At 49.6% G+C, this 17,364-nt stretch overlaps 1 protein-coding gene across 3 annotated transcripts in view; it reads right to left on the bottom strand.

Annotated features, from left to right (window-relative positions):
* Positions 1-17,364, bottom strand: part of atad2b (ATPase family AAA domain containing 2B) — a 58,874-nt gene that overhangs the window by 24,430 nt on the left and 17,080 nt on the right. For all 3 annotated transcript variants that reach the window (XM_047021748.1, XM_047021746.1, XM_047021747.1), the window contains exons 23-24: positions 15,048-15,170; positions 11,370-11,489 (exon numbers count right to left, since the gene is read on the bottom strand). In XM_047021748.1, coding sequence (XP_046877704.1) covers positions 11,370-11,489; positions 15,048-15,170 — 243 coding nt within the window. The remainder of the gene's footprint in view (positions 1-11,369; positions 11,490-15,047; positions 15,171-17,364) is intronic.

The following is a 17,364-nucleotide window of genomic DNA, read 5'->3' as shown; positions in this document are numbered from 1 at the left end:
ACAATGACCAGAAAATAGAGCCATATAAAAACGCTATATCTAAATAGAATCGTATAGGAGTCTTAAGGGTGTATTCCGATACTTAGTAATGGGATTGCGCACACCCGCGCACACACAAAGATGGGAGTGTTTATCTAAAAGCTCATCAGCTCATTGCACCCTGCTCTGCTATCTGTTGGCAACCACCTTGTCTAGTTTAGCAAACAATCTAAAACCCAACGTCCATATACACAAGCAACCAGAAACGAAGTGGATGTTTCCACAACCGACAGTGGATGCTGTGTAAACTCACTTCCTCCTGGCTCCAGTAACCTGCCCCAGGCGCCTCCACTGCCCTGCACACCAAACAGACCCCCCGTCGCTAACTAACCTATTTACCAGCGCCTGTGTGTGTGTGTGTGAGTGTGCGCGTGTGTACGTGCGTGTGGCTAAGAGCCGCCGTCTTACCCTGCGGTCGTGTCGCCTTTCCTTAATACCATTTCGTGGTTGCGCTAAAAAGCGTGCACGACTTTGGGCAACAGCCGTTGTCAGCCCACGCTGGGAATAATATTAAACATTTGGAGCCGGAAGGAGGTGTGTCTGTGTGTGGTCTCAATCGTACACCGACTCAAATAAAAGGAAGTCTTGGAGAACCAGGAGGCTCTCCCTCTATAGTGCCTTTCTTTCCAAATGTAGGTCACACCTGCGAACGTCTCACCTCTAGTTACTACCTGACACACAGCAGGCTGTCCAGCCTGCCTGAAATAGAAAACACCCTGATTTGAGACGCGCTGATCGCATTTTCCCTTCGGCACGAGCGCGGACCAACGTGCAGACTTTCTGCAAAGCCTCTTTCTTACCTACGCTATTGACAAACTGACAAGGGGGATCTTTCCTTGTCTGTGTGACAGCCTATCAAACACAGACAGACAGACACACCCTCACACAGACAGGATTCTGTGGCCTTCTGCTTTTATTACCAGCATGCTTCAGACAAAGGAATCGACTGGTGGAGCTGCCTCAATCTTGTAACATTAATGAAGTATTGATCCTCAGTGACCTGCTGTCCTCGATGACTCAAAGCAAGGGGCAAAGGTCAGGACTGACATCTTTAAAACTCGCCGTTGATTGTGCTCTGCTAAGCTTGAATGAAAAAAGGTTTGTTAGAAACCAACGAATACATATGGAGTACTGCAAGGTATGTGACATTTGAAGGAGACAAACTTGTCAACATAAAACACATAATACACGGAGCACAGTGTGCAGCGTCAAAGTTGAAAACTCAAGGTAACATCTCCTCAACTTCATCAAGTTCAGGAGACATTCAAATGAATTGCTTGAATTAAAACTATTCCAACTCCTTACAAATTGGATTTTCAAGCCGTGACCTGATTTCAAATGTCTTTTTAGTCAAAATGACAAGAATGAAAACCACTAGGAAAGGTCCAAAGAAAAGATCCTTGTGTGACGACAGGGCAGAGGGGAAAGCTAGAATGGAGACGGGAGAGGAGGAGTACTGAATAGAGTGAGAGAAGAGAGGCTGAAGCAGGGGAGGGAGGGATGGAGGGAGGCAGGGAGGGAGGGAGGGAGGCAGGGAGGGAGGGATGGAGGCAGGCAGGGAGGGAGGGGTCTAGTCACATCAGCAGGCCTCGGGGTGCATCAGGGTGATGAAAGGGGGACGGCAGTTTGTCACCTCACGTGTCACCACGCGCTGACACTTAATGAAATGTCCAGATCAATAAATGCCCATCCTTGTGCCTGGAAATGAGTAAGATCAGTCACTGTTCTCTCTGTCCAGATACACACACAGACACACACACACAGAGGGTGGCCTGAATGAAATTGCCTCGCATAACGTGTGTCTTTATGGGTAACTACTGATGCAGATCTTACAAAAAAAGGATGTGTGAGGACAGAGAGAGAGAGAGAGAGAGAGAGAGAGAGAGAGAGAGAGAGAGAGAGAGAGAGAGAGAGAGAGAGAGAGAGAGAGAGAGAGAGAGAGAGAGAGAGAGAGAGAGAGAGAGAGAGAGAGAGCGGGCAAGAGAGATAGAGATAGAGAGAGAGAGAGCGGGCAAGAGAGATAGAGAGAGATAGAGCCAAACAGAGATGGAGGATGAGATTGAGGTGGACCTTGATGACTGTGCTGACTAACAGCATAATGGCAAATGCAACCAAGTCCCTGGCAGAGAGAGCAGGGTCAGGAGATACGAGTTAGCACGGCCAAAAGGTAAGAGTTAGCATTGCCAGGAGGTAAGAGTTGGCACGGCCAGGAGGTAAGAGTTAGCATGGCCTGGAGGTAAGAGTTAGCATGGCCAGGAGGTAAGAGTTAGCATTGCCAGGAGATAAGAGTTAGCATTGCCAGGAGCTAAGAGTTAGCATGGCCTGGAGGTAAGAGTTAGCATTGCCAGGAGGTAAGAGTTAGCATGGCCAGGAGGTAAGAGTTAGCATGGCCAGGAGGTAAGAGTTAGCATGGCAAGGAGGTAAGAGTTAGCACGGCCAGGAGCTAAGAGTTAGCACGGCCAGGAGGTAAGAGTTAGCATGGCTAGGAGGTAAGAGTTAGCAAGGCCAGGAGCTAAGAGTTAGCATGGCCAGGAGGTAAGAGTTAGCATGGCAAGGAGGTAAGAGTTAGCACGGCCAGGAGCTAAGAGTTAGCACGGCCAGGAGGTAAGAGTTAGCACGGCCAGGAGGTAAGAGTTAGCATGGCTAGGAGGTAAGAGTTAGCATGGCCAGGAGGTAAGAGTTAGCATGGCCAGGAGGTAAGAGTTAGCATTGCCAGGAGGTAAGAGTTAGCATGGCCAGCAGTTTGACTTGCTCTGAACAAGCAGCAGGGGGGCATTCGGTACTCTACAAGGCCCCCAGCCCACTGGGAGAGAGCTGGGTAGCTTGCCGCAACAACACTCAAAGACATTCTGGCTTAGAGACGACAGCCCCACAAAGCGAAGGACGAGGGGGAAGGCACACCCACGGGCACACAGCTTTAACTCCTCGATCCCAGCAGCCTGCCCTCTAACTGACCAGTGGGAGGACAGTGCCTCAGGTGCCCCTCTCTCTAAGGACAGATTAGTCCCACTGCAACACAAGCAGCCGGCACTGATGAAGATGTCAACACATCTCTCTCTCACACACACACACACACACTTTCACATGGCTGCCCTTGAAAGAGATGGTAAGCGTTCCCCCTAGACCAGGGACAAGGAAGCAGGGGAGATGTGACTCTGCTCTGGAGGGCTGGCAGTCTCCCCCACGCTCTCCAACACCGACACACACGCACCCCGCGTCCCCCCCCAACACACACCAGCAGTCTCCCCCACGCTCTCTAACACCGACACACACGCACCCCCGTCCCCAACACACACCAGGATAGGGAAGGGAGAGGCTGATGCTCTGAAAGACAGTTCGCTTCACACAACAAGGTCCAGAATCCCACATCAAACTAGCACCTTCACTTACCGCCACCCCAGCCCCACCACCCCCCCTCAGATTAACAAAGTTCAACTGACGAGATGGAATTAGTCTGAAGCTTCACACTGAGGGATTTCATTACTCCGGAGCGAACGCTCCCCCGTGTGAGCCGAGCAGAGGCCCCTTCAGCGTGCCGCCGTGCCCCGCTCTGAGTGGGATGAGGCGAGGCGCTGAGAGTTAAATACTCTGGAACAAATGGGGATTTCCACAGCCAGAGGTCTGCCTCACTGTTCTCCATCGTGGTGCTGACTTCTCTGCCCAAAAGCTCAGGTTGACAGCCCAAGGGTCCCACATGGGTACCGTGGCAACTGCTGCACGACCGCCTGAAGCTCTGAGAAGATCCGCCCAGTTGGTGGAGACCACGCTGAACAAAATCGCTTTCTGAAGTTACGCGTTCCAGCTTTGATGATTAGGCAGGATAGCCGGGTTTCCAGTGGAACAATGCTAAACAATATCAACGGACGTGAATGGATAATAGCAACAGATGTGACCGATGAGGAATGTGTGACATTCAATAACAATGTCAAGACCAATCTATCCTACAAAAACGGTCGCACAATAAAATGAGATTCCCACACATTCGGTTTGTTTACATTTTGTTTCAGAAGCTTTGATCAAGAAAAAAAAATATCCCACAGTGCCACATCCTAAGATGTCATTTATGAGTTTGTGTCCCCAATCTGCTAAAAACATTTATCAGAAAGACTGAGTGACAGAGCTTTTGTCACTCGACACGTATTAAATCACTCCTCATTCCACGGCCCACAACGCTGGGTGTCAGGGCTCGTGTCGCCAAGCCAAACCTGCCTTGCGGGTGTAAGCTAGCCACAGTCCTTCACCCAGAGTTGGATCAGTGAGGGTGGGGTCTTGTCCTTCACCCAGAGCTGGATCAGTGAGGGTGGGGTCTTGTCCTTCACCCAGCGCTGGATCAGTGAGGGTGGGGTCTTGTCCTTCACCCAGAGCTGGATCAGTGAGGGTGGGTCCTTGTCCTTCACCCAGAGCTGGATCAGTGAGGGTGGGGTCTTGTCCTTCACCCAGAGCTGGATCAGTGAGGGTGGGTCCTTGTCCTTCACCCAGAGCTGGATCAGTGAGGGTGGGGTCTTGTCCTTCACCCAGAGCCAGGGGCTTTACACCAAACACTGCCATGATGGGAGTCAGATGGCTGAGCGGTTAGGGAATCGGGCTACTAATCAGCAGGTTACCAGTTCAATTCCCGAATGGCCAAATAAGGTTGTGTCCTTGGGAAAGGCACTTTACCCTACCTGCCTCGGGGGAATGTCCCTGCCCTTACTGTAAGTCGCTCTGGATAAGAGCGTCTGCTAAATGACTAAATGTAAATAATGCCATTCCAGGGAGACACACGTCCGCACAGGGCCCTTCCATGGCAGGAGGGGTGTGAAGGAACCGCTTCCACGGAGACACACGTCCGCACAGGGGCCTTCCATGGCAGGAGGGGTGTGAAGGAACCGCTTCCAGGGAGACACACGTCCGCACAGGGGCCTTCCATGGCAGGAGGGGTGTGAAGGAACCGCTTCCCAGTGAGGAGAGACGGAGGCACTCGTCCTCTTCCACAGGAACACTGGGCTGCTGCGACACCGTCAGTCACGCTACATTACAGACCAGATGAGTGGATAACTAAATCTGACACACACACACGCACTAAATTACAGCTCTGCCCAAGAACCCGAAGATGACTGGTCTAATGAGTTGTTAGTTGAAAATGCTTCTCTGTTAAAGCAAATGTGTCTTTTCGCCCATTAATGGAGATATGGCGTTGAGTCCTGCAGAGTGCAGCTTCAGGAGTCATTTTATATAATTAAAAAGCTTACGGCTCAGCTCCTGTTCTTTCAGAGGCCTAATGCAACTTGTGTCAAAGTTGTGTGTTCCTCTCCGACAACCATGGAGTCATGGTGTGTGTGTGTGAGTGTGGTTTAGGAAAGTTAATACGCTCTATGGAACACAGAGACATTAGCTCTTTTATTATTCAGACACAGGAAACAAGAGCAATGGAGGACACACTGATCGCAGACACAGCATTAATAACCAGAGACAGATTCTCAGCCAGTAACGCCACTGCAATGATAATGTCCATGCTAGCTGCTAGCGCTCAATAGATCACAATCTGTTTCTGTGTGCAGGGAAAAGGCTTGAAAAGCACAAGTTATCAGACATGATGACTTAATGCCACTTGAAATTGCCCAATGCTATACATAACAGTTAGATATGATTCATGTCCGGACCCAAGACACCAGTTTTGTGTACCCAGTCTGGACCTGCTGTTGAGATGGAACTTTTATTTATACAGCTCTGAAGTTGATTTGGGCCTCGACATTACAACAACAAAAAAACATTTTCCACCTGATCAAGCGGATCATGTCTGTGCAATTGTCCCGATCAATCAGAACTGACTTTAACCAGGCTGAAGCTAAAGGGGAATTCTCTCTGCATTACCCGACCTTAGCTCTGGGTAGGATGGTAACTGCTGTGTGCAGTGATTGGCTAACGCGCTGCAATATTGTCTAACTGAGAGGATGATGCCCAGGAGGGGTGTGGCAGTCCCCAGAGTATGAATGCAGACTGTTTATTCCAGTCTTGGCTGCCTGATATAATTAAGCGCTGAAGCCAAACCTTATTGGAAAACCAACCGCCGTCCACCTACCGTGACAGTCAACCTTCCGAAATGCAATTTGAAGTTGATGGCGATTTCCCTAAACTGAGAAGAAGTGCTCCCCAAAACAATAAACATGTCATTCAATCAGACAGTCCAACTGCCAAGATCAATCAGACGAGCTGTGCGAAGAGAGCAAAGAACCAAGAGGGTGAACTACTTCAGCATTATTGTCTGTTGCCAACACACGGCCTCATCTTGAGGAAACACAGGTATCCAGACAACTATTGTCTTGACAAAATGAACGGGGCAACTGGCAGCATCTCCGCTATGGACACCAACCAAACTCATTGGCTTGAGCACAGCACACCAAAAGCCCCTTCTCGTCCAAGACAAACCCTTCACATGCCACCGTGAGCACCGGCAGTAAAGATAGTCTCCTGCCCGCCGTACTCTCTGTTCCTCGCGCTAAACGGAGTCAGGTGGCTGAGCGGTTAGGGCATCGGGCTAGTAATCTGAAGGTTGCCAGTTTGATTCCCGGCCGGGGAACATCACGTTGTGTCCTTGGTCAAGGCACTTCACGCTACTTGCCTCGGGGAGAATGTCCCTGTACTTACTGTAAGTCGCTCTGGATAAGAGCGTCTGCTAAATGACTAAATGTAATGTGAATGTAAACGGCCTAGCCTCGTTGGGAATGCAAACAGGGTTCAACCGGAGACGCTCTTAACACCTTTCCCAAACAGCAGGTTTGGGCCACGAACCGTTCACAGTGATATCTGCACAGATCTGCATAGCCCGACGATAAACAACAGATATTAAACCCAGGACAGGCACCAACTTTGCCAAGTGTACACTTAACACATGTCAGCAAGACAAATGGCTGTGCAGCTTGACGTGCTCAGAATGAGATGCCATTGAGAGGGAGAGAGAGAGGGAGAGATGGAGAGAGAGAGAGAGAGAGAAAGGGAGAGAAAGGGAGAGAGATGGAGAGAGAGAGAGAGAGAGAGACAAAGGGGGTCTGCAAAGAGAGCCCTGAGAGTTGTCCTCGCTGTACTTGGCTCATCTGCACCCTAAAACAATAAACAGAAGAAAGAGGCATCATGGTTGATTTTACATTCATTTCACGCTTGGTGCCACAATGTTCCACAAGGCATCTGTGCCCACAAAATGGCAGCTAAAACGTAGCGATCATTGGCTGCTGGCTGTAGGGGGTTTCATTAGCGAGGGCCACGGGGTGTTGGAGAGTGAACATCTCTGATAGGTTCCCATTGAAGACCCAGCTGTGGGTGAGAATGTCCAGGTCTGGTTCTAATAACTAATAATAACATTAGCACTCACAGTCATCTTCCCACAGGGACAAAGACTGGTTTCATTCCTGGCGAATTACATTTTCAATTTCCACCCCGGGTGAATTCATAAGCTGAGGGTGTCTTTGTGAAGAGAAGGGGGAGGAGAAACGGTGCACCTGTGGTTTGGCATGATTGCAGCCTGTAGCCTCGGCTATCTGGTTTGTCGTCTTCTGAAGAAGAATATCGACATGATGCTCCACTCCTCTCACCTGTGTGATAGTACATCACGTGTGCATTTGGACAAGTGAGTAAGGCCGCGTTCATACTTGACTTCGCGTTGGGTGACGTCAAGTGCCTTTCTGACGAGAATTTTGTAAACATTTTTGTTTTTCGTTTTTCATGAGTCACAAACACATGTCTATTTGTGTAATCTTGTCGGTTAACAGTTAATGGTCGTAACGAGTGTCGGTTATCGGTCATATATGGGGTATATGATCCTATCATCAACAAACACCTATTAATTTATACACAACAGAATGTTAGGTATTTTTTAGCTTGGCGCTTGTGTGTCTAAACACACAAACTGTATCAAATTGAGATGGTTACTTCTGGACGACCCAGTAATGACAGCTGATCTTAACGACGATGGAAAGATTGGAGTCTTAAATGCTCAGATCGCTGAGCAACGCCTCAGTTGGACATATCCTGAAAGAGACGGATAGCGTTTTGTTTGGGGGGGGGGGGGTTCTCCAGAAGCCTCGGCCGCAACACAATGGAAAACGCCCATATGTCTGTTTGGGTCTCCCCCTGCTTATCTAAGGAGGTGAATCAGATCATATTCTGTTCAATAGGATGGCACAGCCTCAAGAAATGCAGCTGGAATCTTTATTTAAGAATGAGAGGAAGAAAGAAAGAGAGAGGAAGAAAGAAAAAAAGAGAGCGAGAGAGAAAAAAAAAAGACAATAAAAGACATTTCTCCATCGATGTCTGGGGATGGTTCAGGCAGCAGAGAGCGAGAGAAAGGAGGAATGTTTGAGTGATGAGAGGAGAGGCAGGGAATGTGTCTGTTTCTCCACGTGAACACCTCCTCCTAGTCTATAACCTGGGGCTCTCTGGAGGACACAGACAACGTAGCTCGCACACTCCATGTTGTTTCTGAGGCTGTTTTTCTCTTCTACAAACATATTTCCTGACACTGTCGTTGGCTATAACAGTAAGTAATGATAAATGTCATGCTGAAGAACACTGGTTGCTGAACTAGACGTATGCCTGCATGTGTTGCTCCATAAAAAGGTTTATACTCCGTCAACCTTCTAGACACTTTTGTTCAGCCGAGGTGAGAAAGTATGCATCTCTGAAGATGGCTTGCTTTGGGCACGTACTAACTCACATCAAGTACTTCACTTGTATGCAACAAAGTTTCCGCATGTAGATGGACTGAGATGTAGTGGTCACATAAAGGCATTCACAGGCCACTGGGTCTCATTCAATCTCACATGAGAGTGAGAACAGTGAGCAAGCCAAACGGATTGAATAATGGATGAAAGGAAGGTACTGTAGATGAACCAGACTTCCTTGCCCTTAGAAGCAACCCTGGTCCTTGGCGTATCACAAAAGCAACTGTAACAGGAGCCAATCTGTTTTGTCCCGTCCCCGTCCCCCCCGCATCGCCCTTCTAGCACTCTCTCTCTGGCTCCTACCCTGACCCAGCCACAACAATGAAGGAAAGAGGTGCGGTCGAGCAAAGGTAAAGAGGCCCTGTCTGTTGCTGCCAGCCTCTCCAGCTCCCCCTCCTCCACATCCCCTCACCTTCCCTCATCTCTGGATCTCCACCCTGGACCATGGCTCCAGGCAAGCCCAGGAAGGAAGAGAAAGATAGAGAAATAAAGAGAGAGAGAGAGAGAGAGAGAGGGGAGATAGAGAGAGAAAAAGCAAGCAGTAGGTGGATGAGCAAAGATAACCCCTCGCAGAAAGTGGAGTGGCCAATAAGGGCAGGAGACTGGTGTCCTCCCTGAGGCACAGGTCTAGGGTCTGCTGACTCAGCTCACATCCTAACTTTATCACAAGGGGGAAAACACACACACACACATCTGACCTTAGATGAAGTGTTCAAGGAGACTGTAAACAAATGTGAGAACTAGGCACCCCAGCCAGCGGTCACACTCCTCTACTGGGAACAGGCCTGCGTTCCCTCCCAGATCTCAGCTCAGTCAATCCTCTATAGTCAGTTCACTGGACATTCCAGATACCCTTTGTGGTGCTCCAGGTAAGAATTGGTTGCCAATGACTAAGCCTATAATTAATTACTGGGGGAAATGAATGAGGTCCTGTAACCCTGTGATAACCAGAGTCCCTCGGGTGGATAAATTGGTTTATCGCGGCACACGCGACTTAGACTGAGGCGAAGGAAACCGAAATAGAGATCAAATCTTACGGTTAAAGAGTTACGGTTAAAGAGAATCCCTGTGTGGTTGTTGGAGGTGACATCCATTGTAGGGGCGTCAAATGGCTGAGCGGTGAGGGAGTCGGACTAGTAATCCGAAGGTTGCCGGATCGATTCCCTGCCATGCCAAATGACGTTGTGTCCTTGGGCAAGGCACTTCACCCTACTTGCCTCGGGGGGAATGTCCCTGTACTTACTGTAAGTCGCTCTGGATAAGAGCGTCTGCTAAATGACTAAATGTAAATGTAATGTACATCCATACCACATGGAAAGCTTTCAACCTGCTCTATATCAACTTCAGGAGATAGGGAGAAACGGCGTCTGTCAATCCCCTGCCCAAGCTGCGTCCCAGCCTGCAGCTCTATTAAGATACGAGTCACTGTCCAGCAAAGCCAGATATCTGCCTCGCTAAAACCCTGCCGCAGCTCCCTAGCCCAGCCTGGCCCAGATGAATCCCAGTCAGCTGGAGGTTTCATCAAGTAAACAGCCTCTTACAGTATTTATGGTGCCAAAGAGGGCCTCTCATCTCTCATGTTTGCCCGCGTTCGACTTGGGAAAGGATGGCTTACTCGCCCGGCAGGGGGCCTATTAAAGGCTACGCTCCTGAGAGACAGGCGCCACCCTGTGGTTCAGACCGGTACTGCAGGGACACGGAGCCCCGACGGTTCTCCAGGACACAACCGGAGATGTTCTAGACCTGCACTGAGACAGCACTTGTAACGATCAGCTGGTTGGTTGAATCCAGTAAGTGTTTCTTCAGCCTCACGGATAAACAAATAATGAACTTGGCGGTGCTGTGAAGTGACGCTGCCAGTCTCCGTCATTCCGATAAGCCATATCTCAACGGGGCGAGAGACCTTCGGTATCGGCTCCAATTACACACATCCTGCCCAGCGACTGTCGCATCCAGGTAACGACCTCATCTCTCTGCTCCGTGCCCGCACCTGGCCCCCGGTACACAGGCCGGCGGCCACAGGTGGGCGTGCGATTGCTCCGTGGCGTGGTCCCGCTCCGAGAGGAGGCGGGGAGAGGCAGCGGGGAGAGGCAGCGGGGAGAGACGTGCGCCTCTAATGAGGCAGCCGGCTGCGTGGCGTCTCCGCTGCTGAGTAGACACGGCGTGTGTGTACCTAGTGTACCGTCTCTCTGCTCTGCGGCATGACCGATGTACTGTGTGTGTGTGTGTGCGTGTGCATGTGTGTGTGTGTCCTGTGCTAATGCAGTGAGGCTGCTGCTCAGCAGGACAGCAGAGTACTGTAATCAGCTAAGCAGACTGCACTCTACATGCAGTGAACTGAGGCCCCCCCAGCACCTGAGGCACACACACACACAGACAGACACACACACACACCCCGGATGGTCCTAAAGAGCTACGATGCAAGATGGAAGACTCCCTGCTGCTTCTGGTCCTCCCAAACTGACTACCCATATTTAGGTGTGAAGAAGATGTAGTACCACTGTGTGTGTGTGTGTGTGTCTGTTAGTGTGTGAATATGTGTGTGTGTGTGTGTGTGTGTCTGTTAGTGTGTGAAAATGTGTGTGAGTGTGTGTATATGTATGTGTGTGTGCGCGAGTGTGTGTGTGTGCTCACTGCTGCAGTGCTTGTCGGCTCCTTCGCCCTGAGTGCTGCTCCCAGCATGCTCCTCTCCCACGGGCTTCCTGGTTGCCACGGCGCCGGAAGATACAGTCGTCTGGGCCGGTGTCTGGAAGTCTGCAGGCGCCAGAGAAAGATCGGTTACCATCACAACACACACACACACACAACAGCAGCAGTACAGCAACGTGTGAGAATGTATGTTGAGAGTGACACAGTGCTAGACGTGTCAACAGGCCAGGCAGACCTACATACAGTGCCCTCCAAAAGTATTGGAACAGTGAGGCCAATTCCTTTATTTTTGCTGTAGACTGAAAACATTTGGGCTTGACATCAAACGATGAATGTGAAACCAGAGATCAACGTTTCAGCTTTTATTTCCAGGTATTTACATCAGGATCTGATGCACAAATTAGAAAATATCACCTTTTTGTTCAAACCCACCCATTTGTCACGTGAGCAAAAGTATTGGAACATATGACTGACAGGTGTGTTTTGTTGCCCAGGTGTGTCCTATTACATACATTATTCAATCAATAAATACCACTGAATGTCTACACTCAGGTTCAGATTGGGTAAGATAGGTTTTGTCTATGCAGACTGTATTCAGAGGTGAAAACAACATGAAAACCGGAGCGCTGTCTTTGGGTGAAAAACAAGCAATTGTGAGTCTTAGAGAAGATGGAAAATCAATCAGAGCCATTGCAGAAACATTGGCCATAGCCAGTACAACCATTTGGAATGTCCTGAAGAAGAAGAAAACTACTGGTGTACTAAGTAACAGACGTCGAACAGGTAGACCAAGGAAAACATCAGCAGTTGATGACAGAAACATTGTGAGAGCTGTAAAGAAAGACCCTAAAACAACTGTTAGTGAGATCAGCAACAACCTCCAGATGGCAGGAGTGAAGGTATCACTATCTACTGTTCGCAGAAGACTTCATGAACAAAAGTACAAGGGCTACACCAGAAGATGCAAACCACTCATTAGCAAGAAGAATAGGAAGGCCAGGCTGGAATTTGCCAAAAAGTACAGAGATGAACCTCAAAAATTCTGGGACAAAGTTTTATGGACTGATGAGACAAAGATTAACTTTTACCAAAGTGATGGAAAGGCTAAAGTTTGGAGAAAGAAAGGAACTGCTCATGATCCCAAACACACAAGCTCATCTGTGAAACACGGTGGAGGTAATGTCATGGCTTGGGCTTGCATGGCTTCTTCTAGGACGGGCTCATTAATCTTCATTGAGAATGTAACACATGATGGCAGCAGCAAAATGAACTCGGAAGTCTACAGAAACATTTTGTCTGCCAATTTAAGGAAAGATGCAACCAAACTGATTGGCAGAGCCTTCATCATGCAGCAAGATAACGACCCAAAACACACTGCCAAAACAACAAAGGAGTTCATCAGGGGCAAGAAATGGAAGGTATTAGACTGGCCAAGTCAATCTCCAGACTTAAACCCTATAGAGCATGCATTTTACCTGCTTAAGAGGAGACTGAAGGGAGGAACCCCACAAAACAAACAACAACTGAAAGAGGCTACAGTGAAAGCCTGGGAAAGCATCAAAAAGGAAGAATGCAAAAGTTTGGTGACGTCAATGGGTCACAGACTTGCTGCAGTTATTGAAAGCAAAGGATTTGCAACTAAATATTAAGTCTTATTCACTTAAATATGTTTTAAGTATATCTGTTCCAATACTTTTGCTCACATGACAAATGGGTGGATTCAAACAAAATGTGATATTTTCTTAGTTGTGCATCAGATCCTGATGTAAATACCTGGAAATAAAAGCTGAAACGTTGATCTCTGGTCTCACGTTCATTATTTGATGTCAAGCCCAAATGTTTTCAGTCTACAGCAAAAATAAAGGAATTCGCCTCACTGTTCCAATCCTTTTGGAGGGCACTGTATATTGACTCGGAAAGCAGACAAATGGACAATGTAATACAGAGAAGTGAGAGATTGACCACTGCGCAGTGAGAGCGTGTGAGTAGTTACTCCAAAGAGCATCTGAGTGCTGCTGAGTTGAGAGAGAAAGATGAATGCCAGGCTGTAAACTAACATGTCCTTGGGGAGCAGACATTTGGATTCTGGGCAAAATTCAACATCCTGCTAAATTTCTCTCCAGCCCCCCCCCACCCAGCCCCCCAGCCCCCCCCCCCCCCCCCCCCTCCAGTCCTTCCCTTCTCCTGGGAACAACCACAGACATCTACCCAGATGTGGTTTGCTGACACCGCCAAACACCAGCCAGCTTTAACAGCACAAACCAATATCTTTAGCATCTCTGGTGCATGAAAGATTCACAGCAGTATTCCCTTTCAGGCACTTGACTTCTCTCACACCGGTTGGGCCCTGGGAAAGACTTCCTGTCTGACGAGAGACTAGCTTCCTGCTAGAGTTCCTGTGGTGACGGGCTTCACCATGTTTAGGTAAAGCTGGCTCTGGTAGAAGAGCAGAGGACTGGGAAAGCAACCAGCGACTCACGCTGAACAGCATTGTTCCCAACCACGAGCAGAGAGGACAATGGCTGACCACTACAAGGTCACCCCCCCCCCCCACACACACACACAAAGTGCTTTGCGGTGTCTCCCTGCAGGAACGAACCAGGAAATGGGGGACGGGACACCGACTCTAAAAGCTCTCTAGTTCTCCTTCAGCCTCTGTCCAGGCGCCACACCAGGGCCCCCCTCAGGGCCCCCCTCAGGGCCCCACACCAGGGCCCCCTCAGGGCCCCCCTCAGGGCCCCACACCAGGGCCCCCCTCAGGGCCCCCCCTCAGGGCCCCCCTCAGGGCCCCCCTCAGGGCTCCCCTCACGGCCCCCCTCTGGGCCCCACACCAGGGCCCCCCTCAGGGCTCCCCTCAGGGCTCCCCTCACGGCCCCCCTCTGGGCCCCACACCAGGGCCCCCCTCACGGCCCCCCGCCAGGGCCCCCACCCTCCTTGACCACCCTCAGTGCGCGGTCTGCTGGGTTTCTAGGCAGACGTTGGAACCCCCTACGCATGTTTCGTCTCAGTCAGGAAGTACATCATTATTGATTTTGCACCCTGGTATTATGTGAGGCGTTTTCACGTGTTCATCCACGTTAATGTGTTTGAGTATGTGCTTCAGAGCGTGTGAGGGTTTGCATACGATGCTTCTGTTATAACCAGCCAAAAACGCTTGCGTGTGTTCAGCCTGTGTAACCAGCTTGTTTGCGTGGTGATTACTGGACTACCTGTACTGGATGTATGGTTATTCCCTGTGAGAGTGCAGTACTTGTTTGCGTGTTTGTACGTGTTAGCTAATCATCTCGCACACAACCATGCCTGCCTGCTGAGAGCATATTCTGTCTTGGCAAAGAAAACACTGGAACAAGGTCCTATATCCGTGTTTTTCTTTTGTTTGTGTGTATGTACGCTTGTGTGTATACATGTGCGTGCCTGTGTGTGTGTGTGCGCGTGTGTGTAATGTGTATACATGTGCGTGCCTGTGTGTGTGTGTGCGTGTGCGTAATGTGTATACATGTGCGTGCCTGTGTGTGTGTGTGCGTGTGTGTAATGTGTATACATGTGCGTGCCTGTGTGTGTGTGTGTGCGTGTGCGTAATGTGTATACATGTGCGTGCCTGTGTGTGTGTGTGCGTGTGTGTAATGTGTATACATGTGCGTGCCTGTGTGTGTGTGTCCTCACCCCTCTTCCTGCGGGAGTCCTGGATCTCCTCACACATGCGGTTGAACTCGTGGTCCAGCTCTGAGGCCAGCATGGCGTGGGCGGTGTCCTTCAGGCTGCACGCCTTGTGTCGGATGATCTTGTCTGGGGGGGAACACACACACACACACACACATTAACCAAACTGCTGAAAAATTAGACACCTTTACTAGCCGTGAGAGTGTCTGTCCGAGTGTGTGGGGGGGGGGATCGTTTACGGTCCCGATAAAGAGCCTTCCTTGTGTCTATTAGAGCTGGTCAGATCCCAACTGACAACCTATCGCCTGGGCCCTTTCAGCCACTGGACACATTACACACCATTTCTTCATTACTTGGAGAAAAGGGATAGGTGTACTTATCTGAGTTGGAATTGCCTTCGGTAACAACTGAACACACACACACACTTTTTCTTTCACACCATCATTAAATCCTCTCTTTCCCTGGAGCCTTTATCGGGGGAAATAACAAGAGAGACACAGAGAGAGAGAGACACAGAGAGAGAGAGACACAGAGAGAGAGAGACACAGAGAGAGAGAGAGAGAGAGAGAGAGAGAGAGAGAGAGAGAGAGAGAGAGAGAGAGAGAGAGAGAGAGAGAGAGAGAGAGAGAGAGAGAGAGAGAGAGAGAGAGAGAGAGAGAGAGAGAGAGAGAGAGAGAGAGAGAGAGAGAGAGAGAGAGAGAGAGAGAGAGAGAGAGAGAGAGAGAGAGAGAGAGAGAGAGAGAGAGAGAGAAGGGAGAAAGGAGCAGAGAGAGGGACGAGGGGATGAGTAAGGATGGAGACCAGGGCCAAGGCAAATAGAGAAGAGTAGAGAATCAAGAAGAGAGCAAGCAAGATAGAGAGAGGGGGGGGGGAGAACTGAGGACAGAAAGAGAGAAGGGGAGAGGACGCTTTCAGACGCCCTGTGAGGGTAAACAGGCCGTCTCATTACACCATGCACAGAGCGCGCTCATCCTGAGGGGGTCAGCCAGGTCACAATCTGCCAGCTTCCCATGCTTAATTGGAGGACGGGCCTAATTACGGTGGTGTGCGTGTGTCTGTGTGTGTGTGCGTGTGTGTACGGCATGTGTGCGCCTGTCTGTCAGAGAGAGACAGGAGGACAGGGGTCAGGTCAGCACCTAGACAGGGTTCAGAGTCCTCCTCCTCCCTGTCTCACCTCCTCAGAGAGCAGGCCAGGACACTGGGGGCCCTCTGGGCGGCTTGGGTCTGTACCCTCCCTGTTTAGACGTGTTCTGGACCTTTCCACACGCCACAGGATTTGTGGAGTGTGGTTGACAAAGTATAGCACGGTGTCGAGATTTGTCTCGTTTTGTCTTTTTCTTTTTTCCCCCTCGCGTAGTGAAGGGAGTTTTTGTGGGACGAGAGTAGAGGAAGGCAGAGGAGAGATTCAGGGGTGCTTCAAAGAGTCTTTGGACTCTCCAGGCAGAGGTAATGGCAATGGGCCTCAACACGCAGGGACGGCTGGAGGAACGCGGGCCGTGCTAGCTTTACTTATTACACCGGCTAATTGCATTTCTCCCCATTGGAGAGTCATTTGCAGACCCTGCATTCATACAAATGACCCAGGCCTCGGCCTGCAAACACTTAGATACTGTTATTCATTTGTGCCGGCTGTCAAAAGGCGTCTCTGTGAAGTCTCTCTTCAGAGGTGTATCGGGTTAGTCCTGGGGAGAGAGTGCGAAAGCAGCACACTGAGAAAGAAAATTATTTTTTAATTGAACGGTCTGAAGTGGGGCAACAATACCGCTTTCAACAAGCGCAGGAGGCAACGTTATTCAATTCTGAGGGAAAATAGCTTCTGTTTTGATTCCTATGCCCCTGCACTTCTCTTCTTATTTACATGGTTTCAACGCACTCTGAATTATTCATGGTTTTGAATGAGCAGACCAGAACACACACACACTCTCTCTCACACACACACACACACACACACCCACACACATTCTCACACACACACACACACTCCATTATCCGTGTACACAGGCTTTTGAAACATGCACGTTAATTGATTGACAGATGTGTGTAAGCAGAACCATCAATCCTGACAGTGTGTAGGAACTGTCATCATCATCTGGTGTTGCAGGTCCAGGTGAAGCTAACAGGTACATTTGAACGAGCAGGCAGCTTGGTTGTGGAAGAAGGAAACCTCGTAGGAGGTACAGTCCCCACTTAACTCAATTTGAATGTAAAGTTGAAAATGTACATTTTTGGGGGGCTCTATAATTCCACCGCCTAGGAGATTGTTTCAAAAACGATAATGTATGTCAATTTACATAACTCCTCCACCTAATTGGCGAGTTCA

The sequence above is a fragment of the Hypomesus transpacificus genome, chromosome 6 (assembly GCF_021917145.1).
Source record: "Hypomesus transpacificus isolate Combined female chromosome 6, fHypTra1, whole genome shotgun sequence".
Taxonomy (NCBI): Eukaryota; Metazoa; Chordata; class Actinopteri; order Osmeriformes; family Osmeridae; genus Hypomesus; species Hypomesus transpacificus.
The sequence above is the reverse complement of the archived record's forward strand: the minus strand, read 5'-3'. Positions and strand labels throughout refer to the sequence as shown.